This window comes from Talpa occidentalis, unplaced genomic scaffold (assembly GCF_014898055.3).
Source record: "Talpa occidentalis isolate TD23 unplaced genomic scaffold, MPIMG_talOcc4v2.1 talOcc4.17, whole genome shotgun sequence".
Classification (NCBI taxonomy): domain Eukaryota; kingdom Metazoa; phylum Chordata; class Mammalia; order Eulipotyphla; family Talpidae; genus Talpa; species Talpa occidentalis.
In genome coordinates this window covers 12,918,920-12,943,974 of record NW_023601754.1, presented here as the reverse complement: position 1 = coordinate 12,943,974, position 25,055 = coordinate 12,918,920, and the positions used below count along the sequence as shown (strand labels likewise).

At 42.6% G+C, this 25,055-nt stretch overlaps 2 protein-coding genes across 4 annotated transcripts in view; both read left to right on the top strand.

Moving 5' to 3' along the window:
* The first annotated feature begins 1,498 nt into the window (after positions 1–1,498).
* Positions 1,499–20,693, top strand: TMEM170A (transmembrane protein 170A). Of its 3 annotated transcripts, none has more exons than XM_037516164.2 (3): positions 1,499–1,790; positions 12,959–13,060; positions 16,897–20,693. In XM_037516164.2, the coding sequence occupies exons 1-3, from the start codon at positions 1,667–1,669 to the stop codon at positions 17,025–17,027; spliced, it is 357 nt and encodes a 118-aa protein (XP_037372061.1). In that variant the 5' UTR covers positions 1,499–1,666; the 3' UTR covers positions 17,028–20,693. The 3 variants fall into 3 exon arrangements, with proteins under 3 accessions (XP_037372061.1, XP_037372060.1, XP_037372062.1); XM_037516163.2 differs by having other exon boundaries at positions 1,500–1,790; positions 12,959–13,129; XM_037516165.2 differs by having other exon boundaries at positions 1,710–1,738; positions 12,959–13,129; positions 16,897–20,692.
* A 2,165-nt stretch (positions 20,694–22,858) lies between these two features.
* CFDP1 (craniofacial development protein 1) overlaps positions 22,859–25,055 on the top strand; it is a 103,298-nt gene continuing 101,101 nt past the window's right edge. Inside the window, exon 1 of the mRNA XM_037516162.2 lies at positions 22,859–23,062. Within this exon, the coding sequence (XP_037372059.1) occupies positions 22,999–23,062 (64 nt within the window). The 5' untranslated portion in view covers positions 22,859–22,998. The remainder of the gene's footprint in view (positions 23,063–25,055) is intronic.

The window sequence follows — 25,055 nt, the reverse complement described above, 5'->3', positions numbered from 1 at the left end:
TGTATTCTGGATACTCCTTTGTCAGTTATATGTATTGCAAACATCTTTTCCCAATTTGTGACTTGTCTTTTTACTTTCTTTATGCAATTTTTGAATTACACAGGTTCTTAAAGTAGTAGTGAGCCTTTCCTTTATGATCTTTGCTTTTTATATTAAAGAGCCCCTTCACTCTCTTGAGACCATAAAGATGTTCAATTGTCTTCTATAGGTTTTACAGTTATGCCTCTCACAATAAGTGAAACCAGTGTGAAAAGGGGGTTGGATTTATAAAGAAAAACAAAACATTAACCCGGCTTTTATTTGTTTATATTTGTTTCATAATTTTCTTGCAGGGTTTTCCTGGAGTTTGTATTGCCTTTCAGGTTTTTTTTTTTTTTCCTATTGAGAAAAAGAATGGGTACCCTCTTCACCCTGTCATTAAAAACGTGGACTTCATAACCATTTTGTCTATAGTTTAAAATTAATTCCATTAGTCTTCCTGACAACAGTACTGGTTAAACCCATCATTTCTTGTATTGCACACCACTCTTGGTAATCACTTTTTAACTTCACTTGAACACTTACTCAGTTTTCTTAGAAAGGGCACATGAAATACAATTTTCATGTCCTGTCAGTCTAAATGTCTTTTTTTTAACCTCTCAATTCATAATATTGAGATAGAATTCTAAATTCAAAATAACGTTTCCTATAATGTGATACGTGATTACTTGTTACATTACCCTAAAATTGGTTTCATCCACTTACACACTCTACCAGTCTGGAAAAAAAACAAGACAGCATTACTAAAGATCACATGACCTTTTTATACTTACTATTTTCATTTTAGATACGTTTCTTGGTAGATATAGAATCCCAGTTGTATTATGAAAAAACTGACCTTAGAAAGGGTCAAAACATAGGCTTCAAGAGGAAACTAATAAACAATCTTGGCTTATGTTCTTGAATTAAAAGGAAAATTGCACCTATTTGTACACATGTTTACTTTCAAGTTAAGCTAAAATATCATTTTTCCTTCAGAAATTGCAAGTATAGCTGCGTTATCGTCCACTCTCCTTGCTTGCCTGCATGAATCTTGTTCTCACTGCCAGATCCGTCTGTTCTATTCTATTCTATTCTATTCTATTCTATTCTATTCTATTCTATTCTATTCTATTCTATTCTATTCTATTCTATTCTATTCTATTCTATTCTATTCTATTCTATTCTTTTATTTTCTTTATTTCATTTCATTTATTTTTTACATCATTTTTCATTTTTGCACAATGTATGTATTTTCATCTCGCTCCCTTTTAAGTAGGCATCCTGGGTCTGGTGGCGGGCATGCAATGCCACCACCTGTTCTAGGTGGCGCTGCAGAGAAGGGCAGCCCTGAGCCGGTGAGACTTCCCCAGTAGGCGGCGTAGCCCGCGGGTGCTGGGTCTCGGTGAGCTTACGCAACGTCAGGGGCGCGACAGCCTTCGCCCCGCCCCTGCCATCCGCGCCGCCCTGTGATTGGAGGAAAGAACCATCACTTGGCAGCGCCGTTGGGGTGCGAGGAAGCGGGCCTTGCCCAAAGGTGACGCCGAGGCGGCCGAGGTGCGGGGAGCCGCAAGGGCCGCGAGTGAGAACGAGGCTCGGCAGCACTTCGGGCGCTCTCCCCCATCTCTCTGCGGTGCATGGCGGCGGGATGGAGCACGACGGGAGCGGCGGGTCGACCGGGCTCCTGCAGCAGATGGTCAGCCTGAAGCTGGTGAAGCAGGTGGGCAACGCGACCCAGTGCCCCAACTCCACGTCTCTCTGCTCCTTCCCAGGTACTGGCCCTGCCGCGCCTGCGCACTGCGCGCCCGCCGCTGCCGCCGGGCGGTGGGCGCCCCTCCCCCCCGCGGGCCGGCGCCCCGCCGGCGGGGTCCGTTTGCCTTCCGAGGGGCGGGCCCCGCGCCCTCGGCGGAAAGCTGGGGGAGATCAGCCCCTTTCCCCGTCGCTTCCCGGCCGTCCGATCGGGCGGGGCCACCGGAGCCCGCGGCGGGGCGAAGTTGGGGGGTGGCCCCGTGAGGGGGGGCGGCCCGGTGAGGTGGGGGGCTCCGCCACCCTCGGAGCTGGTCTTGGTCTCTGGAGTTTGAACTTGAGGGCGACAGAGGCCCGGAGGCCGCGGTCCCCGCGGGGAGCGGCGCGGGGTGCGCCTGGCTGCTGCGGTCCGGACGGGCGTGGGAACCCCGCGCCCCGGGTTTCCATTGTGTGGCCGACTCCGCTGCCTCGAGGCTGTGTGCTGGCACCCCGGGCCGCAGCCACCCTCTCCACCGGCGTCTCTTTCTAGGAACCACTCTGCGGACCTGTTGCGAGCCTCCCACTCCTGCCTCCTCCGAGACCTTTGACACTGCTTTTAACTTCTCCCGGCCCCGCCCCCGACGCTTGAGCTGCACCTGGTGTGATGGGTTTTCGAAATTATAATACAGTCTAGAAGGCCTAAGTGCTCTCAAGGTGGGGGAAATGGGAGGGCTCATGCAGGCTGAGAGGTGGGGAAGGTGCTGTCCCTTGTGTGAGACATTTAAAAGGCAAGAGGGGGCCTCCTTGGTGGTGCAAGGGGTTAAGATGCAACATATGAAGCTATCTGCAGCCTCTGCAGCATGAGTTTGATCCCCGCCAGGGAGCTACCCACATGGCGCAGCAGACCTCTCCTGCCTCGCCCCCTGCTCTCCTCAGCAGTGTATTTCAGTCAGTCTACCTGTTCTGCTCCCCACTCTGTCTCTGGTGGGTCCTCTCACCCCCCACCCCAAACCTCTGGCCTGTACTGCGTTCTTGTATGCATAAATAAATAAATCTTCAAAAAAAAAAATAAAAAGGCAAGAAGGTGGAGAACAGTGGCGATTGAAGGGTGAGGTTGGGCTCTGCTGCAAAGCTGACGGATGGATATCTTGCCCAGTAAACAGAATGCAGGGCACGAGACCTGCCCGAGATGCAGGATGGAGTTACCACTGCTGACATCACCCAAGCACCTGCGATCTAGCAGCCACTGGGCTGCGACAGTGGGTGCTATTCAGTGGACACCCGGGACCTGCTGTGTGTAACTACCTGGTATTTTCCCAGACAGGTTTGTGAAATAGCTGATGGAATAATAGCCCTGTTGGGCAGATGCATATTAAAATCTAACCCGAAACGCCCGTCTGACAGCTCATGTGGTTTCAAAAGGTAAATTGAATAGTGACAACAGAAACTGGACTTTCTGGAGACACTGCCCAAAGAATGAAATGTTCAGGTCAGGACCAAATTCATTTCTTTCAGTTTGTTTCCTTATTTGTCCCCCAACTTTTTAGTTTGAAATTTTTCAAATTTACTGAAAACTTGGAATAACAGTATCCTTTATTAGATATCCTTTATTAAGGATATCATATCCTTTACTTAGATTTATTATTAATATTTTGATCCTTTTGCCTAGCTCTATTTTTAATATAGAAAAAGAAATGTATTTGTACATATACATATATGCATGTATATATACATGCACATAACATTTTCACTTTCTGCAAAGACCTTTGAAAGGAACTTAGGGAAGTGATGACACTTGGTATCTAATAATAGTTCAGCACATTTCTTTTATGACAAGGACATTTTCTGCCAAAAAAAACAAATCACACCCAGGAAGTTTAACACTGAATATTATCTAATCTATCGACATCCTTTAAAATTCCCACATTGTCTCACTGGCATCATTTATAGCATTTTCCCTCTTAAAAAAAAAAACCTCAGGATCTTACCAAGGATCACATAGTTGTCCTCTTTACTCTTATTTAATCTAGAACAGTTCCTCCATGTTCTTTTTCACTTTATTTCATTTCTTTTTTTTTTTTCTATTTGGATTAACCTTGTTTTATAACATAAGCTTCAGATCTATACCATTAAAAAGCAACCTGTATATACAACATTAAGTTCACTGCTACAAGTCCAGTTCCCTCACCATGCAGCTGACACTCTGTTTCATGATATTGACCTTTTTTTAAAAAAAGATTTATTTATTTATGCATACAAGAGCAGGGGTACAGGCCAGAGATGTGGGGGGGGCAAGAGGATTCACCAGAGACAGTGGAGAACAGAACAGGCAGATTGACCAAAGCACAATGCTGCGGGGAGCAGCGGGCGAGTCAGGAGAGATCTGCTACGCTATGTGGGTTGCTCCCTGGCCAGCCAGGGATCGAACTTGTGCTGCAAAGACTGCGGATTGCTTCACAGTGCGGTGCTTAACCCCTTGTGCCACCAGGGAGGCCCTCATGATACTGACATTTTTTAAGGAGCCAGGTTAATTATTTCATAGAATATTCCACAATCTAAGTTTATCTGATTGTTCCTTCATGATTAGATTCAGATTAAATGTTTTTGGTGAGCATGCTACCTACATAAGTGATGTTCACTTCCCGGTGCATGTGTCAGGAGACATTTAACATCAGTGAGTGCCTTGTTGGTAATGCTGTGTTTGATCATTTGAAGATGGTGTGTGTGAGATCTCAACACTGTAAGGATGTCTTAATCCTTTAGTAATAAGTCATTTGTGGGGTGATACTTTAAACTCTGAATATTCTATTCTGTCTGTCTGGCTTTTAGTTGCCTTTAAGAAAAGATTGTGATAAGGGGATTTGAGATGATTGTTTTAACACTATAGGAGAGACTGTAGCTATGGGAATTGTTTTGCTTTCAGATGTTCTGAACATATTAAACTACAATATGTATTTGATTTGATGGGCACTTCTATGGATTTATAACTTGGGGGTGTTGATAGCCAGGAATCATTCATTCAGCAAATACACATTTGAAGTGCTGGCTCTGGTCTGGGGATATAAATGTCTGAGATAAAAAACAAAAAACAAAAAACAAAAAACTTGCTGTCCCTACCTATTATCCAGAGAAATTGCTTTAAAAAATTATCTGTGAGATAAAGCCCTTTACCTCAAGTTGAGCAAAATGTAATAATTAAACATATAACCTACTTTGTGACTCACTTTGAACTGGAATGATTGATATAATAAGTACATGAACTTTGATCCTTTTTTGAGACACTAAAGTCTGCTGACAGTGAATCTCATTCATTGTCTTGAATCTGGAATAGTTTAACTTTTGTCCCCACAGAAAAGGTTACTGGCACTTTATGCCAATACAGTCTGGCAGAATTATTGCTCTAAAATAGTCTGTGGTTTATCACTATCAGGAAGCTTTGAATTGATTTTTTTCAACCTGCATTTGCAAGTTAGTCACTTAGATTTCTGCCTCACTCTCCTTTTTCCAAATTGTTCAAATGTCTTTTGCTGCTCTTGTCATCATTTTTAACAAATCTGAATGTCAAGAAGAGCAGATCTTTTCTTTGTATCAGCAGAGGTATTAACTTTCTGAAGATATGAATTTCATTCAAATCAACATCAGAGTGGATCTTGTAATACTTAAATTAAAATCCATATTTTGGTTGTGTCAATGCTGGAATCAAGACTGGGTCATGTTTAGACCAGGTAATTACTCATTCATCTAAACAAATATTTACTCCATGTCTGTTGGAGACCTTTTGTTTTCTAGGCACCAAGTGTAGATTCGGTAGTGAATAAAAACAAAGGCGCTTTCAAGGGAAGGGAGAAAATAAGCAAACGAAATTAAAAAGTATAGAAAGGAACAGGCCAGGGAGTGAAACAGGGTAGGGGGATAGTAAGTGGTGACTCTAGTATGTCAGGGGGGTGCTGCTGTTTTACTGGAGATCTTGAGGAATCCGTTCTGATGCCGCCACGTGAGCAGCGAAGGGTGTGAGGAATGGGAATGAGCCATGTCATTGGGAGAAGAATGTTCTGGCCCAGGGACAGCAGGTTGAGACCCTGGAATAGTAGCTTTCTTAAGAAGCTTTTTCCTCTTCTGGGGATGGTGTCTGGAGACCAAAATGGTCCAGTGTTTGACATCATTACCCTGCACTACAGCCTCTAACGAAAACAGACTACCCCAGCTAGTAGCATTGCTTACCTCTACACCAAGGAGCTTGGGGAAACACCCACATCCACACGTGGTATGTGCCCAGATCCACTTGGAGTTCTTGTGAGACAGTCCAAAAGGAAAAACATGACTTCTGGTAGCTCCATGTGGGGGGAAAGTGTCTGACAGGATCAAGTGCTTTCCTTATTGTGTGTTGAAGGTACAAGAAAAGTTAGAAGCTAAAAAAAATGAAGCTTTTTTAAGTAATAGGGAAAAAAAGAAAAAAGAGTCCAGGTAGTGGATGGACCTGTATGTTGAAGGAGGGCGGGAGTGATAAGAACCTGCAGGGCTGTGTTGGAGGATTTCAAGCAAAGGAGGGATGAGCTTCTCTTTTAAGTGTACAATGCATGGGCCTTTAGTGTATTTGAAGTTCACAGCCATCATCACAGTCAGCTCCAGAATATTTTTGTCACTGCTACTAGCAACTCATACCCGCTAGCATTGACTGCCTTTCTGGCAGTTAGAAGAGATTAGATAGATGGCCAGGTCAGGACATTCCCGAGCTACCAGGGTAGAACCAAGAGCCCTGGGGTGAGGCAGGCTGAGGGGTGCAGGGAAGCACACTTGGAAACTAGGAGTAGGCAGTCGTGTCGGCAGAAATCAGCCCAGGGTGGTGGTCCCCGGGCACCTAGGTTGTTTCCTAGTTTAGTTATAGTAAATAGTGCTGTAATGAACAAGGGAATGCAGTGTTCCCTTCAAATTAGTGTATTTGTGTTCTTCAGGTAGATATCTAGGAGTGGAATTGCTGGGTCATATGGTAGATCCATTTTTTTTTAAAAAAAATTTATGTATGCATACAACAGCTGGGGTACAGGCCAGAGGTGCGGGGGGTGAGAGGATTCACCAGAGACAGAGTGGGGAACAGAACAGGCAGATTGAAACACACTGCTGAGGGGAGCAGCGGGTGTGTCAGGAGAGGTCTGCTGTGCCATATGGGTTGCTCCCTGGCTGGCTGGGGATCGAACTCGTGCTGCAGAGGCTGAGGACTGCCGCATATGCTGTGCTCAACCCCTTGTGCCACTAGGGAGGCCCCAATTGAGTTCAATTCTGACACTGTCTACTTGCAATTAACAGATTCCACAGGGCTGCCCCCCCCCCTTCCCACTTTTTGACACCAGTCAAAAATCCAGGTTGTTACCTGTTTCTGCTATATATTCGAGGTTCCCTGGATCCCTCCTTGGGTTCAATTAACTTACTAGAGCAGTTTGTAGAACTCAGGAAAAGTTCTTTACAAAAACTCTTTACAAAGGATATTAAAGGATACAAATAAATAGAGGAAGAGAGAAATGCTGACGTCAAAATGACAAGAGGCCTACACTGGGCACATTGAGAAAAGCCTATCTGACCCCTGTGGGGAGACCAAGCTCCAATTCCAAAAGGCACTCCTGGAAATTGCAAGGGTTTTAGAAGCTCTGTGTGAGGAATTGTGGGTGGTGTGTGTGTGTGTGTGTGTGTGTGTGTGTGTCATTATTTCACAAGGGAACAGATGGGTCCTCTAGTATGTAGATGGAATTTGGTAACAGAGGGTTCTCCCAGTGGGCACTGTGAACAGAAGTAGACCAGCATCTAGTGGCAGCACTGGCAGGACTACAGTTCCCAGGAAGACTGGTGTGTCTGCCTAGAACCCCAATTGCACAGGAACTGGCCATGTTCATCCAGGTGTTTGACTGAGAACACAGGGCAGAATAGGGCCCACAGTGGGGGAAGGCTGAGAGCTGAGCCTCGCCCTGCTCGCTTGGCTTAGGCGCCTTCCATCCTGCTGATGGGGGCCAGGGTGATCTGGAGCTTTACTTGCATAGAAAGTGACTCCACTGTGGAGGTGAAAGGGTCAGGGAGCCAGCCAGTACAGCAAAACCCCTCTGAATACAGAGCTCACCTAGAAGACTGCAGTCTGTGGTGCTTTTCTTTAACTCCAATGTCTGCCTGAAACAGATTCTTAAAGATAGTAAGCTCTTTGTGGACAGAAATCTTTGTCTTTTGTTTTTCACTGACACGTCTAGCATGTGGACTAAGGTAATAAATATTTCTTTGTGAATAAACTAACTGTTAGTGCTTATATTTGTTTACTATTGCCACTGTAACAATTTGCCACAAGTTTAGTGACTTAATACAGACTCCCGCCTTCCTGGTGGTGCAAGGGGTTCAAGGTATGAAGCTCTCCACAGCCATTGAAGTAGGAGTTTGATCCCCGGCCAGGGAGCTATGCACTTGGCGCAGCAGCCTCTCCTGACTCACCGCTGCTCCCCTCAGCAGTGTCTTTTGGTCATTCTGCCTGTTCTGTTCCCCACTCTGTCTCTGGTGACTCTTCTTACCCCCTACAACTCTGGCCTGTACCCCAGTTCTTGTATGGATAAATAAATAAACCTTTTTTTTTTTTAAAGATTTATTTATTTATGCAAGAACTGGGGTACAGGCCAGATGCGTGGGAGGGTGAGAGGATTCACCAGAGGCAGAGCAGGGAACAGAACAGGTAGACTGACGAAAGACACTGCTGAGGGGAGTAGCAGGCATGACAGGAGAGGTCTGCCACGCCATGTGGGACCCTCGCCAGCTGGTCGGCTGGGATCGAACTGGCACTGCAGAGGCTGCGGATAGCTTCACAGTGCTGCGCTCAACCGCCGGCACCACCAGGGGAGGCCCTAAATAAATCTTTAAAAAAATAACAATACAGATTCATCTTACAGTTTTGGAGATAAAGAGTCAAAAATGAGTAAGCAAAGTGGTAGTACTGAAGGCTCTGCAAAGGATTGGTTTCCTTACCTTTTTACAGAGTCTAAGGTCACTTGCATTCCTTGGTTTGTGACCCCTTCCACCATCTTCAGCATCAACAGTGTGGTATCTTCAGATCTCTCTGACTGCAACCGTCTTGCCTCCCTCTCATAATGACCCCTATGATTACATTAGCTTTACTGGAAATCTGGATAATCTTCCATTTTGAAATTTTTTTTTTAAGATTTATTTATACATATAAGAAATGGGATACAGGCCAGAGATGGGGGGTCACCAGAGACAAAGTGGGGAACAGAACAGGCAGACTAAGTGAAATACACTGCTGAGGGGAGCAACGGGCGAGGCAGGAGAGGTCTGCTGCGCCATGTGGGTAGCTCCCTGGCCGGGGATTGAACTGTGCCACAGTGGCTTCGGATATCTTCATAGGTTTCATCTTAACCCCTTGCACCACCAGGGAGGACCCATTTTGAGATTCTTAATCTAATCACATCTGCAAACTCCCTTTGGCTATAAAATATTATGTGTTCAAAGGCTGTGGGGACAAGAATGTGGTTATTCTGGGGCCTTTTCTGCTGCCAGTACTGAAAGCTAATTTCTCTTTATAATCTTTTATTATAAACTAATTATCTGATTTATACTTCAGCATCAGAAAGTGGTGTGACTCAAGTTGCCAAAGTAAACAAAGTGGAAAATAACGCATTTGATTTGAAACAGGGAACAAGGAAATACTGGAAGATGTTTAGACAAAGATTTTTGAATGTATAGAGCCAGGGAAATGAAAAGTAACATAACATGATCAATAAACAGCTATTAAATGGATGACAAATTAAAGTGCAATAAACTTCCAGTTATAAAATAAATAAATCATGGGTATTTAATGTACAGTGTGGTGACTATAGTCAATAATGTTGTATTGCATATTTGAAGGTTGCTAAGAAAGTAAAAGTTCTTATTACTAGCAAAAAAAGTCATAACTTTGGTGACTTATGATGTGACCATTTTGCAGTATGTACAAATATCAAATCATAATGTTGTATACCTGAAACTAACATAATGTCATGTCAGCAATACCTCAATTTTTAAAAAGGAAGGAGATTAAAGGAAAATCACTTAGTTTCTTAAGTGTTTTATTGATCAGGGTTTTCCTTCACTATTATAGTCCTGTAATAATCCTTCCATCTGAAAAGTATTTTATAAACTGCACTACACATCTAATATAATAAAGCCTCTTTCTTCCTACTTAAAGTGACTTAAGTACATTCTATAAAATATGTGAGCACTGAGGTAGCTAATGGATGGAGAGAGGTAAGAAGGGGGTGTTATGCTTCCCTTCTCAACCTCAGGGAGTTGTATATAGATGATGGAGATTTTTTTTTTTAAGATTTATTATTTATTTATGTATACAAGAACTGGGGTGTAGGCCTGGGGTGTGGGTGGTGAGAGAATTCACCAGAGACAGAGTAAGGAGCAAGACAGGCAGACCTACTGAAATCACTGCTGAGAGGAGCAGCAGGCTTGACAGGAGAGGTCTGCTGTGCCATGTGGGTAGCTCCCTGGCTGGGCACTGAACTCGTGCTGGGGATTGAACTCATGCTGAAGTGGTTGGTGATAGTTTGATGGCACTAAGACTTTAACTCCTATGCCACCAGGGAGGCCCGGAGCTTTCTTTTTTCTCCCCACTCAAAATACACAAAGAATTAGCACAGTCCTCAGTGACAATGCCAAGGGTGACTTGGGAGGATATTGTCCCCACCTCCAACCTCTGTTAGCCTCTTAAACCTTTTACCAACAAGAATAAGAATTTGACGTGGCGGGGTGGTGGGCAGGTGGGGGGGGGCAACACACAACTGTATGCTTACAACTCAAATCAATTTCCTCCTCCCCGCATTTCCACCCTTTCCCCACTGTCCACTCTCCCCAAGTTGATAGACATTCCTCTTTGGTCTCTCTTAAATTGTTTGCCCCAATCCAACCAGCCTTCCTCAACAGTTCTTTTTAAAGCAAATTTTTTTTTTTACTTAAAGTAAATGCTGAATTGTCATCAGCCCTCCCCCCAACCTCTCCCACTACCCAGAAATAACAAATTTCTTAGCTTCATAGCCATTAAGAGGCAACCTAGAGGATGAGGACATGTCTTGCAGATCCAGGTGGACCCGGGCTCTGCCTCTGGCTGGCAGTGTGGCCTCAGGCAAGTTCCTGCCCTTTCCAGCATCCGAGAGCTGGGGATATTAATAATGTGTGCCTCATCGAGCTGTTTGGAGCAATACATAAGCTAATATTTGCAAAGCACCCAGAACAACGCCTGTGTGCATTGCAAATATTTGTTAAATAAACATATGTCCAGACTTTCCTGAGTACACAGAAGCATTTACACACACATATTTACTTGTGTTTATTTTATTGTTTTTGTTTGTACAAAAACCTGATCTCACACTACATACTATTCTGTAACTTAATTTTTTTCCTTCCCAGGATGGTTGGGGCATCTTCCCCCATCAGTTTGTAAAGTTCTATGTAGTGGTATGTTGACTAGGGTATTACTTTTCGGATGTGGCTTTAAATACATAAATGATTCCTCATGTTTTTATGTGATTGTGTAATGTGTGTTATGGATGCACCAAAATGTGTTTCTCAAGACCTGCGTTGGTAACATGCCGTTGGCGTCTAGTCTTTGGTTTGACAGGGCAGCTGGGAGCCTCTGGACCCCTTGTCCTTGCCTCCTGTGCATCCTGGTTGTATGCATTCCTGGAGTGCAGCGGGTGCACATTTAACTGCTTTGGATATGCACTTGTGAATGACTCTCCCGAAGGGTTTCCTAGTCTGTATTCCCGCTGGGAGTGTCAGTAGGACCTGCAGAATCATGTCTTTACAAACCTTTCCTGCCCAGAGTCTTTCATGGTCCTGCCAGGGTGTTCGTGCTCAAACGATCTGGCCTTTGAAGGCCACCATAATGTGACCTTGTCTTTTTAATTTTCCCTAACGTGACCCCATCTGTCTGTATCCGTACCTGCTATTACTATATCAACGCTCTGTAGTTTTAATTGGGGCAATTTTGCCCCCAGTGGACATTTGGCAATGTCTGCAGGAATTTGGGTTTGCCACATCTTGCGGGGCAGAGTACTAGATCTGTATGGGTAGAGCCTGGACTGGAGGTGCTGCTTCACATCCTGTAGTGCACAAGGCAGCCCCCCCCCCACAAGAGAATTCTCTTATCTACATATCAGTTGTGCTGTGGTAGAGAAACTGAGTTAAGCTGTTGACATCTCTAGATTGACTGTTGCTTACCTGCCTCTTGCCCCCCGGTGGACAAATGATTTATCAGTTCTTTGGGTAGCTGGAGACTATCTTGAGAATTCTAAAGCCTTGCCTGGACTAACTGGGAGAAAAAAACTATTTCACCAAATTGTAATATCAATGGCATGGTATTACCCTTTTTTAATTATTTTTTTCATTTTCCAAGACACATGCCTAGTTGTGTATGTGTAGCTGTCATCAATTACCCTACTGTTGCCTGAACAGCCGGCATCTTAAGAGTGATTGGAAGCTCTTGCAGCCGCCAGCTCCTCCTCTAACCTGCCATTTGTCTTGGAGGAAAACCTTACTCACTTGCCATTTGTCTTAAAGCCCAATGTTTATGTTTCCTGGCATTTATTTCATATCTTAAAGATCTTTGCTATCTTAAGAGGAGGTGCTGGCTTGATATTTTCTGCATTGTCTTAAAAGTGGTTGTCAACTGACTAACTGTACAGCTTTTCCATTTTATAGGATCAGACAATCAGCAATTCGGGAGCTCCAGGAAATAACTGCATTACGCCCTTTTGTTTGGTGCTTATGCTTGTACTTCACATAGAAGGGCATGATTGAGGCCATTTTCAAGTCTGGGTGACTCTTATTTCAGGGTTTGGGGGTGAAGATAGCTCTACCCCCAGTGTCAGGGTCTCAAACTTTTTCTGTAAAGGATCAGACAATGAGTACTTTCATCTTTGGGGGCCATGTGGTCTCTGTCACTGTTTCAGCTCTGCTCTGAAGAGATTTAAATGAATGGACATGACTGTTCCAGCTGTGGATTTTACGTCCAAAAACAAGTGGTGGCCTGCAGGTCATCGTTGGCTGAGCCTCTGAAACCATCAATATTTGGATATTGGATGGATGAATTTACATTGCCACTGAATGGTTTTGAAAATGAAAGAATCCAGAGTAATGATTTTTCTGGGAAGGCTGGTGATGTGTGACCTCTCTTTGTTTTCCCTTGTAGAGATGTGGTATGGTGTGTTCCTGTGGGCACTGGTGTCTTCTCTCTTCTTTCATGTCCCCGCTGGACTACTGGCCCTCTTCACCCTCAGACATCACAAATATGGTAGGTTCATGTCTGTAAGCATCCTGTTGATGGGCATCGTGGGACCAATTACTGCTGGCATCTTGACAAGTATGTTAGACATTAAAATACCAGTCAAAACGTTTCATATAACTAGTCAATGTCAGGGTCCATTTTAGAAACATGTCTGAGTGAGATGAAATTAAGAGTGGGTTTTATCCACAAATCCTGTTTTCTAATATGTGTTTTGTTTTGTTTTGTTTTCCTTCAACTCCCAAGCCCCCCACTAGTAAACATCTTTGACTTCCTGTGCAAGATTTTTCCCTCATGGGCTTCCAGGAATCCATATGAAGCTTTATGCCATACATCTTGTGTGATAAATCACTAGCAAGAGAAAGATATTTGTCTCTTTGGAAGCTCCTTCCTGCTTCTTTCAAGCTGCCACTTGACTTTGGCATTGCAAGTCAAATGTGGTTACATTAAGGATGGAAGACTCATTCTAATGACAAAAAATCTTGTTTAGAAAAAGTACCAGGTTACTTTTTCCTCTCGGGACTTTCTGAGTAAGAATTGAAGTAACATTCATATTTGTACCTTTTTTTTTTGGCTTTAGCTCATGTCATAGGGATGAGAATGATAAATTTAAATTGTTTTTAAACTCATAATTAAATATAACTTATACAATTTATATAAGACTTAGGAGAAAGGGAAAATAAACCTTCCATTCTGGCATCCCTGAGTGATAACCACAGCTTGCATTTTGGTGTGTGCTTTCAGACTTTCTTCTGGGTATACGTGTAAACATAAATAACATATTCCTATTAATTTGTAACTTTTATTATTTTCACTGTGGATTTAAACCTTGACCCTCAAGCAGATATCTGTCTGCTTGACTTGAGGATTTTTGGGGACAAAGTGACCTCATTTCTCTATATTTTGTAGATGATGAAACCTCTGTGATAACACTGAGAGAAGCCAGCTTTCTCCTATCTGTATTTTAAGGAGTTTCCATAACTGGCTTTGTACAATATAATTTTTTCAATTTAATTTTTTTAATCTTATATATATTTTTACATCATTTTTCATTTTTGTACAATGTATGCATTTTCATCTTGGTTATAGTCCCCATACAATTCCCATCACCCTTGTTTTGTTCCTATTCCCTTTTCCCCCTCCACCTCTGTAGTATGTCTCTGGTTTACAGTTGCTTGTTGATTTTGATTTTTACTTTATTATAATTAGTCTTTTTCCTGGTCCCTTATTTAGGTTTTCTAAATTCCTGCTATGAGTGACACCATCTGGTATTTTTCTTTTTCTTTCTGGCTTATTTCACTGAGCATGACTTCCAGCTCTATCCATGTTGCTGCAAATTGCATGAGTTTATCTTTTTTGATTGCTGAGTAATATTCCATTGTGTATATGTACCACATCTTCTTGATCCAGTCATCTATTTTTGGGCGTTTGGGTTTGTAATAGCTTAGCTATTGTAAACAGTGCTGCTATAAACATAGGGGTGCAGGTGTTCTTTGGAATTGATGTTTCTGTGTCCTTTGGGTAAATACCTAGGAGTGAAATTGCTGGATCATATGGAAGCTCCATCTTTAGCAGATTGAAGAATCTCCACAAAGCTCTCCATAGTGGTTGGACCAGTTTGCACTCCTACCAGCAGTGCAGGAGAGTTCCTTTTTCTCCACATCCTCACCAACATTTGTTGTTGCTAGTTTTTTTAATATGTGCCATCTCACTGGTGTAAGATGGTATCTCATGGTAGTTTTGATTTGCATTTCCCTGATTACAAGTGATGTTGAACATTTTTTCATATGCCTGTTGGCCGTTTGCACTTCCTCTTCAGAGAAGTTTCTTTTTAGCTCCTCTGCCCATTTTTTGACTGGGTTGTTTATTTTTTTTGTTGTTGAGTCACATCAGCTCTTTGTAGATTTTTGTGATCAGTCCTTTATCATTAGTGTTGTGTGCAAAAATTTTCTCCCAATCAGTGGGGTGTCTCTTTATTTTGGTTACTGTCTCTTTTGCTGTCTGTACAATATTTTTAACTGTATCACCTGCTGTTGTCTTAGAGAGCCTCTGCTCCAGTGTCCTCACTGGGTGACTGGCCCCTAGGGCCTGTTTCAGATTTCTCATCAGTAAAATAGGGGTTCTACCTACTCTGCTCACGTTATGACACGTAAATGAATTAATTGTATATTAACAGAGTACCTGACACATGGTAACTGTGCAGTCAGGGCTGTGATCATCTCTACCTTCAAGACTCCAGTGCAGAGTTGGCTTCCTTTTCACTGTGCTGCTCTGCTATGCTTTTTCCTTTAACTTTCTTCATCATCCAAACCTACTTCAAATTTCTTACACTTCTTTCTACTCAACCCACTTTTGAGGGAGCTAAATTACAAAGGGGTCCATGAAGCACATGTCTTTTCATTGTTTTTTTTAAAGATTTATTTATTTATTTATACAAGCACTGGGTACAGTCAGAAGCACGGAAGGGTAAGAGAATTCACCAGAGCCAGAGCAGGGAACAGAACAGGCAGACCGATGAAATACACTGCTGAGGGGAGCAGCAGGTGCAGCAGGAGAGGTCTGCGCGCCATGTGGGCCCCTCACCTGTGGCCGGGGATAGAACCAGCGCTACCGAGGCTGCGGGCAGCTTCGCAGCCCAGCGCTCAACTGCTGCGCCACCGGGGAGACCCAGTACGTGTCTTTTGTGTCTGTGTGTTACCATTGCCAGTGGAGCCTTTCGAAGCCCACGTCTCAAGCAGCCAATAAGGGTCATAGTTAATAATATTCTTTCTTGTTTTTAAAATGTGTTGTTAAACTTTCACCTCACATTTAGAACATCATAGGCATTTAATGGGGATACTTTAGGCTTGCATTATTCAAAATTAGTCTGATTCACGCTTGTGCTTTCTCTCTTGTGTCCCCAGCTAGATTCTAGATACTATAACCATAGGAATCGTACCTCATAAAACATAGAAGTAAATAAATATTTTATGAAACGAACATACTGTGACCAAGGTGAATTTTATTTGAAGCATTTCTGATGGGGAGTATCTTCTGAGAACTTTGGATTTGTTCTTTTCAAACTAATGAATAGACTCATGATATAATGAATCTTGATACAATGCTGAGTTCCTGCAGCAATTCAGATGGTATCTGGGGACATACAGATGTTTGTTTTGTTTGTATTTACTCAATTTCTAGGACATTATAGTGACTAACATAATAAGCACAATAAATGATGTAGAGAACAGGAAAGAATCCCCCAGTATCTCTCCCTCCATGCCCTTTGAATTAACTACAGCTTTATAAACATAGATATTCTCTTGCTTTTCTTTCCCCTTTACTCCCTCCTCCATTCATTTCTGAAGGCAATTCTGATGGTAATAAAAGGTAGAGCAGAGATTCCCTGTGGCTTCCCCTGACATATTTCTTGCTCAGTGTCACACACATTTTTTGCCATTTGCTCAGAATGTATTGGTTTAATGCATAGGGAATAGAGAGATGTTTTTGAGTTGGGCAAGAGGTCACTTGGAAATTGCAGTTTTTGTGATTTGGATTATGACTTCCAGATGATTTTACACAGTAAAAGTAGGAGTAACTCTCACTTTCAAGGAGTCACTTTTCAACATTAAAAAACACATTAGTGATCTGCATACCACGAAAGGAATACTTAAGACCTACAGTCGTCAGCAAAAACAACAGAGCAAACACTTCTATAATATTTAAATTTTAATGTTAAAAAATCTGGAACATTCTATTTAAAGTCTAAATGCTGTATTTTTCTAATGGTATTAACCTTGATTCTTTTCTTTTTTTCTTTTCTTTCTTTCTTTTTTTTTTTTTTAAACACTTGACCTTTTGAACAGGTGTAGCAATTGCTGGAGTTTACCGAGCAGCAGGAAAAGAAATGATATCATTTGAAGCTATCACCTTGGGCACTGGACAGACATTCTGTGTGGTGGTGGTCTCCTTTTTACGGGTTTTAGCTACTCTATAGCATAAACCCTTTTGCTATGATGTCAGACTTAAGTTTTATAAAACTCTTGAAAACACAGCGGGATGTCATGTTTTCTTAGTTCTTCAGATGGAAGCAAGTCAGATGAAAAGTATATGAAGAACAACATCTTAGCCCTTTCTTCAGTTTGAAGCCCTAGGAATGGAAGATCTTTTTGGACTTCTATTGTTCTCAGCCAAAACAAATCAAGTCTTTGGGGGGTAGATATTTAATTTAAGCTGTTTTACGGGTACACCTTTATACAAGCCAGGTCAGTGCTTCTGGGATGGCATTTTTTGCACTGAAATTCATAATATTCAGTAAGAAAATGCTGAATGTTGGTTATTTCAGAGAAACAGTGGAAAATATTGGTTTATTTCTGAGCAGAATAGACTGTACTGAAATCTATTTGAACTGATCTCGATTAAAATTTGGCAATCTTCTTTCGCTACATCATGACAATAAGTGCCAAGTAGGTGTTGGTTGAATGTAGCTTTGAGAACAAATTTAGTGAAATCTAACAAGAATAAAAATCTACAACGTAAGTAGTGGCTTTGATTACACCGTTCAAATAAAACAAAGATAACCACTGAATGATGTGACTTGATGGATAACTTTTTTGACCTCTGAATTATTTAATGTATTCTAAGAGATGTGAATTTGTTGTTTTGTACACTACCAAAATAAGCTAGCGGAATTGAGGCCTTTTTGAAGAATACTTGTACTACTTTTTCCTATTGCTTTTATTCTATTAATTTTATTTATGAAAACATACCCTATTAAATAGCTTTGGTTGAAAATTTCAGATCAGATTTGTTTGGATGCTCTTTGGACATTGGGCACATAGAAAAGATACTTTAAACATTGTGTTAAGAGTCTTTCTTAATGACTTTGGTTTACTCATAACTTGAAAAATTGTAGCAGTGTAGCTTAAACTAGAGGTAATGGTTATTGATTTCTTAGACTTCATGTAATTACCTGGAGGTGGGTCTTCAGCCCACTTTTACATTATTGGGTATCACTTGCAGAAAGTGCCTGAACTGAAGTGTCACTTTCAATTATGTCTCCACTGTGCCCTTTATGTTTTCTTTCAAGAGAATTTATATCTTTAAAGAAAATGAACTATCAAGAGTTTTTCCAATTTTAGCTATTTTTATTTTTCTTCTACTGCCTAGCTTTCTTTTTCACTAAAAGGCCTGAAAACTGTGACTTACAAAAGAGAAAGAATCACAAAACTGAAGTATCTAACTTGATCCTACCACCTAAACTGTTTTGTATGGTATTGAATTTGTTGTTTTCAAAATAGTTTCTGTTCATTAAATCTGGCACTTTTAAAGGAAAGTTTTCATTGTGAGAGTAAGACTAATAGTCCATTAGTTTTGCACATAACCTATTAGTTTACATGCAAACACGTTTGCATACAACTAATAGGTTATATGCAAATGAAAATACCAATCCCAATTAAAGTTGTATGCATTCTGACTTCTAATTAAAGCAGTGTGCACTCAGGAGGGCTAATTTTCCAGGCAAAGTCATAGAGAAAAATTACAAAGAGTTCACAGAAATTAACCGGGCTTTTTTCTTCTGACTAATAAATGATTAGACCATTTATTGAAATTATAATGATATCAATATTCAGACCAGATGGAAAATACAAATAGAATTGGAATCCAAGCAAATGCCCCAACAAGATTACTCTTCAATGCTCAACTCTTTCAAGTAAAATTTTAGTCTTTAAATAAGAATCCATTTTTCAGTTCAAGGAATTATGATTCTGAAAAGTATCCCTTCAGTTTAAACAATTTGGGGATGTTGTATCCTTTCTTCCACAAAATTACTTTAGTCATCTTTACTGAAGGATCCCTCTTACAACATTCTTTTGGAAAGAACTTTACAAATTGAACATGTGGACCAATATTTGGTGGGCCTCTCTCCCCCAACTACTAATTTTTAAACATATGATCCATGGTTTCAATATTTGGTTATTTTTCTTTTAGAGCCAAAGCATTAATGTATTTTGAAAGGTGTCTGCTCCTTGTTTTATCTATTTATATTATCCATTCTTTTTAAAAGCTTCAAATATTAAATGTACCTTCAAATTATTGAATGTTTCATCTATCCCAGTATGTGAACTTTATTCTGTGAATAAATGTATATAGATTTTATACAGTTCAACCTTTGTAGCTTGAAGTGTTTTCAGGGAAAAGCTATTGGAATGATACAGTATGTCTGTTCCCCCTAAGTATGTGGGTTTTTTTTTTTAAAATTTCTCATCTGAAAATACACAATTTGGGGATAGTTGGCTGAGATGAAAAAATATTGGCATTGTTTTACCTTGTATCTTTTTTTTTTTTAAAGCAAAAACTTTTTAACAAATAATTTTCTCTTTTTTCCATTCTTGGCATAAATTTAATTCTTTCCAGTGAAGCCCTCTTAATGTCCTCCAAAATGTGAACTTCTATTTCTGTCTGGGTCAAAAATCCATTCACAAGGGAGCTGTGCAATTCCATCACCCTTTGTGACTTTGAACTTTCCTTTGCCAAAATCAAACAGTACAACACTACCATTTCCTCTGTTAGCTTCATCTATGACACCAGCTCCTACTTCTGTAGAGTATTTTGCCACCAAATCAGAATCTGGAGCTTTTCTTCCATAACACAAAGAAGAGCTCTCTGAATGGCAGTTGTCACAGGGGAGATGACAGTTGTCACAGTGCCTCTTCAGAACAGAGCGAACAAGGGGGATGTAGGTTTTTGAGACTTTTTGCCAACAACTTGCTTTATTAGAGACATAAGCAATCACCCCTTCCCCAGCAGCTGTGCATCACCTCCTCCCCCCCCTTTTTTTTTTCAATTTTGCAAGAGTGGGAGGCAACCTCTAACCATAGAAACAATCTTCTGGGATTTTTAAGATGGGGGGTTTTGGAGGCAAAGGCAGCACATGAAAATGTAAGTCCATGTACACATGTGTAATAAATATTCCAAGAGAAATGTGTCTCTTTATGCTTCTAATTTTTTTTTTTTTTGCAGCAAAACATTACCCCTAGGAAGTATTTAAACTAGTGAAAGTTCATGCAAAGAATTACCCTTGAACCCACCCTTATGTTTTTAAAGTTTTTAAATAGTATGTTGTCTTCTGATTCTGTTATCTTTTCTGAGAGTTCTGGTTTGAATTAAGCTCTCACTTAAGTTGTATGCACAACTGCAGTGCGTATGAACCTTCCCTAAGAAACCATTTCCTGGAATGTGAAGTCCTGGTGCCATCAACTGTCCACACATAGAAAGTTCTGTGTATGTGCATTTCCTTTCCATGCTTTCTGTGAGGCTGGTTGTGAGTAAAATCAGTTTAACTTTTTGTATTAGATAATTTCACTAACTGCTACAGTCAAATGATCAAATCTTTGTACAATAGAAAATTATTTAAATTTTATTTTTCTACTGACATTTCTAATTCTGCTATAAATGTTTATCAATAAAGAATGACATTCAATTCTCTGAACTGGAACTGTTATTTTGATTTCAGTGGCCAGTGACTTCAATCTTTTGTAAACAGTTTTCCAACTTAAGTTTTGTTTTGATGACCATAATTAACATACAGGTTTAACTGTATTTCTCTTATGTTCCCCTTCTTACTGATTTATGGTGAAATCCTTGTTCAAAGATGTAATTAAAACTTCACTTAAATGTGAACTTGAGTCTTATTAACTCCACTCATTGGGCTCTATGTTGCCATTAAGGACTATTATAGTTCCATACTGGAGTGGCTGAAGGCTGATACAGTATGTGAAAAATAATATTTCAGTACTAATTCCCCAAGAAGAGAGGCTTCCAAGGTTGGTTTACTACTCTCAGTGACATTATAAGTTGTGCTCTGCCATTTGCAGTAAATTGGAGTGACCTATTTAAGTAGCTTACCTTGTGGTTACAAGAAAACCAAACATTGGGTCTGGAAGGAGACCAGCCATCCATTCACTTTTTTTGTAAGTATAACATAGTACACAAGTCTTTGTTAGCACAATGCTAACCAATCCTGATTTCTACCAAACTATATGACACAAGAGACAATAGGTCCTACCCTACTTAGCCTTAAGGTAATCACTTTCTTTGGGGGCAAAAAAAGGACTTCTACATTGCAATGGGCATTTCTGAGTTCTTCACAACAATAGACTGGGTCATTATCCAAAATTAATAAAGGCAAGATTTCTGCCCTGGAGATAACATTGAACTTCTGGGATGAATCAATTGTGGAACCAATCAGACGTCATTGATGCTTTTTTATTCCACAGCCAATATATGGGCATATGGTTCACAATTTTCACTCTCGGTGCTTGTGAATTTGGGGATCTACACACCATTAGTGGTTTGCACTTAAAGCCGCCCTTGGCATTGGTGCACAATAGCAAGGTTGCATATTCTTGGCATGACGGAGGCGTTGGAGGCCATTTGCGTTATGTAGGTTCGTTTACCAGCATCCTTGTGAAATAACCCTGTCTCACCAGCACTGAAAACCTGCCCTTCCCCGTATCCCTTTTCCTGTATAACACTTAGCAAATGTCTTTTAAATTCTTTCGCAGCCTTCTGATCTGCAGAACTTGCCTCATTTGCAAGTTTAACATTTTTCATGCCACATCGCCTTTTGAAACGTGCCAACCAGCACATGCCAGCCAGCACTAGCCGAGGAGTTTTTAACATTTTTCTGACCCTGGGAAACGTGACTGTAAATTTCTTCGGCTTTCAGCCTCACAACGACGCCGTCCATCAGGCCTTTTTATCGGTCGTCATCTCATGAATCCACAGATTTAGGCGCTTTTCCATAGTTTCCTCACACACGATAGACGTTGCTCTGGCACTCCGGGAGCAGCCTCAAGAACAGATCAGCGAGTATCTTTCCTTTTTCATGATGTACCGGATGGATGGTTGATTCGTTAACGTTGAACTCACGGCCAACAGCAGTACAACTCACGCCTGACCAAAGCTTATCTAACACGCCGGTCTTCGCCATAAAGCACATCTATCACAGCCTTCTTGCACTTACGACCACCAGCCAGCCCTTCACCGTGCTGCGGGGTCATTTTGTTTTATTTTATTAAAGATTTATTTATGCATACAAGAACTGGGGTACAGGCCAGAGATGGAGGGGGTGAGAGGATTCACCAGAGACAGAGTGGGGAGCAGAATAGGCTGACTGACGAAATACACTGCTGAGGTGAGCAGCAGGTGCGACAGGAGGGGTCTGCCGCACCATGTGGGTAGCTCTCTGGCCAACCGGGGATAGACCTCCTGCTGCAGTGGCTGCGGATTGCTTCATAGTGCGGTGCTTAACCCCTTGCACCACCAGGGAGGCCCTGCAGGGTCATTTTAAACAGTGAAAATACCAACAAAAAGTAGTAGTGCCCCAAAAGCGTGGCACTAGATAGACTACAAAAAAGACACTTACTGACAGTTGGAGCGCTGAACAGCCCGCCTTGTTCAACCTCAGCTGGTCCACACACCAGCTGGGGTCTCAAAATGTTCACCCTCTGCACACGACCGTGAATAACCCCAGCAAACACGCGATTATTGATTAGAGGGCGACAAAAATACCTTTTAGCAAACGAGCGGATTCGAAAACACTAGCCCGTGAATAATGAGGGCCTGCTGTATCCCCACGGACATGTCATTCTGTTTAAGCAACTTTCCTAAGCCGTAGCCCTGGGGCAGCGCTCCAGCGGACTACAAGCCCCAGCATGCACCGCTCCCGCACACGGCCCGTGCTCCGTCAACCGCCGCCGCCGCGGCGTCAGGCCCCAGGCCTTGGCCCGGACATGTCGCGTTGCCACACGTAGAACTCTCTGCGCATGTGCACACGCTCTAGGGGTCGCCCCGGCTGGCGCCGCCGCCCCCAGCACCATAACTCTATGGTGTCTCCCTAGTGCTCGGCCGTTGCCGGCAGCTGCTGCGGTCCTGTGGCTCGGCCCACCGCGCGGGGCGGCGACATGGAGGAATTCGATTCCGAAGACTTCTCTACCTCGGAGGAGGATGAGGACTACGTGCCGTCGGGTGAGCGACTCGGCCTGAGGCGAGAGGCCGCTTGCCCCGCCCCGCGCCTCACGTGAGGCGCGCTCGGCCGGGCGTGCGTGGACCGGGGACCCGGGGAGCCCGCGGCCGGGTCTCGCGAGTCCCCGCCGGCCAGGCCCGGCACCCTCGGCCCTCGTGCTGCGCCGCCTCGCCCCCCGGCCGGCGCGGGGGCGCGGGGGGATTCGCCCGACGGCCCCCTGTGGGCTGGCGTCGGCCGCGCCCTTGGCCGCAGCGCGGGAGCGCACGGGAACCCCGCGGAGCCCGGGGGGCCGCGGCCGGCTGCAGCGTCGTCGCCGGACCCCACCGACGGCCGAGCCCGCGAGAAGCGCGAGCGGGCGTGGACGCTCTCGTCGGCCCTCCGGCCCGGGGGGCTCGCTCGCCAGCGCCACACCCGACGTGGATGCGCCCCGCGCTCTGCCCTCGCCGGGGCCCAGAAAGTTCACCTCAGGATGGTGCACTTTGCCTCTCTGCAGTTTGTTTCTGCAGACGGTTTTGTTTTGTGTTTTAGCACAGGCATCTGAAGCCATCAAGCTCGTGGCCCAAACCTACCCTTTCTGCCACCCAGCGCCTTCCCCACACGCACCTGAGGTCGCTCAGGGCGAAAACAAACAGCAACACCCAAAGCTGGGAGTCATCCTTTTCCTTTTCTTTATCTTCTCTTTCTCTTCTCTTTATTGGGCGAAGCAATCCATGGGTTTTCTCTGAGCCTGTGGAAAATTCGTTTCTGCCTCCTCACCTGTCTCACTGCTAGTGAAGTGCCGCTAGGACGCACCAGAACTGCCCGACTGGCTTGATCGTGGTCACTGGAAAGCCACTTGGGATTTTCATCGACGTCATGCATGCACGTGCCAGAAATTGTCCACTCTAGCTAAAAGGCTTAGTTTGGAAGAAAAGAAAGAGTGCTTCCCATCACCTTCCATCCTTCTTCCATCTTCCCAGAAGAAACTGCTTTTCACTTTCTCAATTTAGTATTTCCAGTGTTGACTCAACCCATGCCTGTCTTGTCTCCTGCTTTACCCCATTCAATTCACCCCTAATTCCTAACACCCTCCTGTAGGCCATTCCACACTCTCCTGCCTGTTAGGGTTCCTGTGACCAATTTTGCTTAGCTCAGTATTCATTGAGGGTTTACCTGGAACTGTGCCGGCCTCTGCTCACAGGGGGACCATTTGGTACATACTGTGGTTGCTTTTCCTGCACCACTTATTTTCCCTGGAGTTACAATGGCTATTTTCTTTTTACTTGTCTAATTTGAACCTAAGCTAAGCATTGTCTGAAACCATCTTCCAAGATCCTTAGTTTTTTTAGGTAGGGTTCTTTATCTTGAAGTCCATTTGTCTTCTGACCTCTTCCGATTTGGCTTGGCTTTACAACCCTTTTAAATCTGGATTTTCTGTCCTTCTCACCACTGTGGGTGTTTCCTGTATCTCCCTTCTCTCTTGGACTCCCTCTTTTTTGGGTTCCTTGTCTTTTTTGGTGGGTTCCACCCAAATGAAAGTAAAATAAGTCTTCACATTTCCTGAAGAAGGATGCATGGTAGAAACTTTTTTTGAGAGTTTGTCTGAAAATAATTGAGAGCCTCAGGCATGATTGATAATTTGGCATAGATAGTAGTTTAAATCAGAATTTAAAGATTTTTGTTACTATCTAGTTTGTCATGTTCTGTTAAGCCTGTTTTGTTGTTGGTTTCTCCTCATTTATATAAAATGATAGAATCTTTGTTCCTGATGTTTTCTGATATTTCACAATAATTTACTTTGGTAAGAATGTTTTCATCCGTTGTGCTGGACCTCCTGGGAGTTATTTATTTTAGGACATTTTCTTCCTTCCATTTTCTTTGTTTTATTCTGAATTCATCATTTATATATTGAACTTTATGTTAGACCTAGACTGGAATCTTACTTTTATTCTCTCCTGTTTTCTAATCCTTTGGCTTTTTCCCAGTATATGGCAAGTTTTCAATATTTTCTTTTAA

What these genes read in the sequence shown, in the direction of transcription:
- TMEM170A (XM_037516163.2), top strand. Translation starts at nt 1,667, where the DNA reads ATGGAGCACGACGGGAGCGGCGGGTCGACCGGGCTCCTGCAGCAGATG. An exon ending in GTCTCTCTGCTCCTTCCCAG is followed by an intron (nt 1,791 to 12,958) that starts GTACTGGCCCTG and finishes TTTCCCTTGTAG; the next exon opens with AGATGTGGTATGGTGTGTTC. An exon ending in TACTGCTGGCATCTTGACAA is followed by an intron (nt 13,130 to 16,896) that starts GTATGTTAGACA and finishes CCTTTTGAACAG; the next exon opens with GTGTAGCAATTGCTGGAGTT.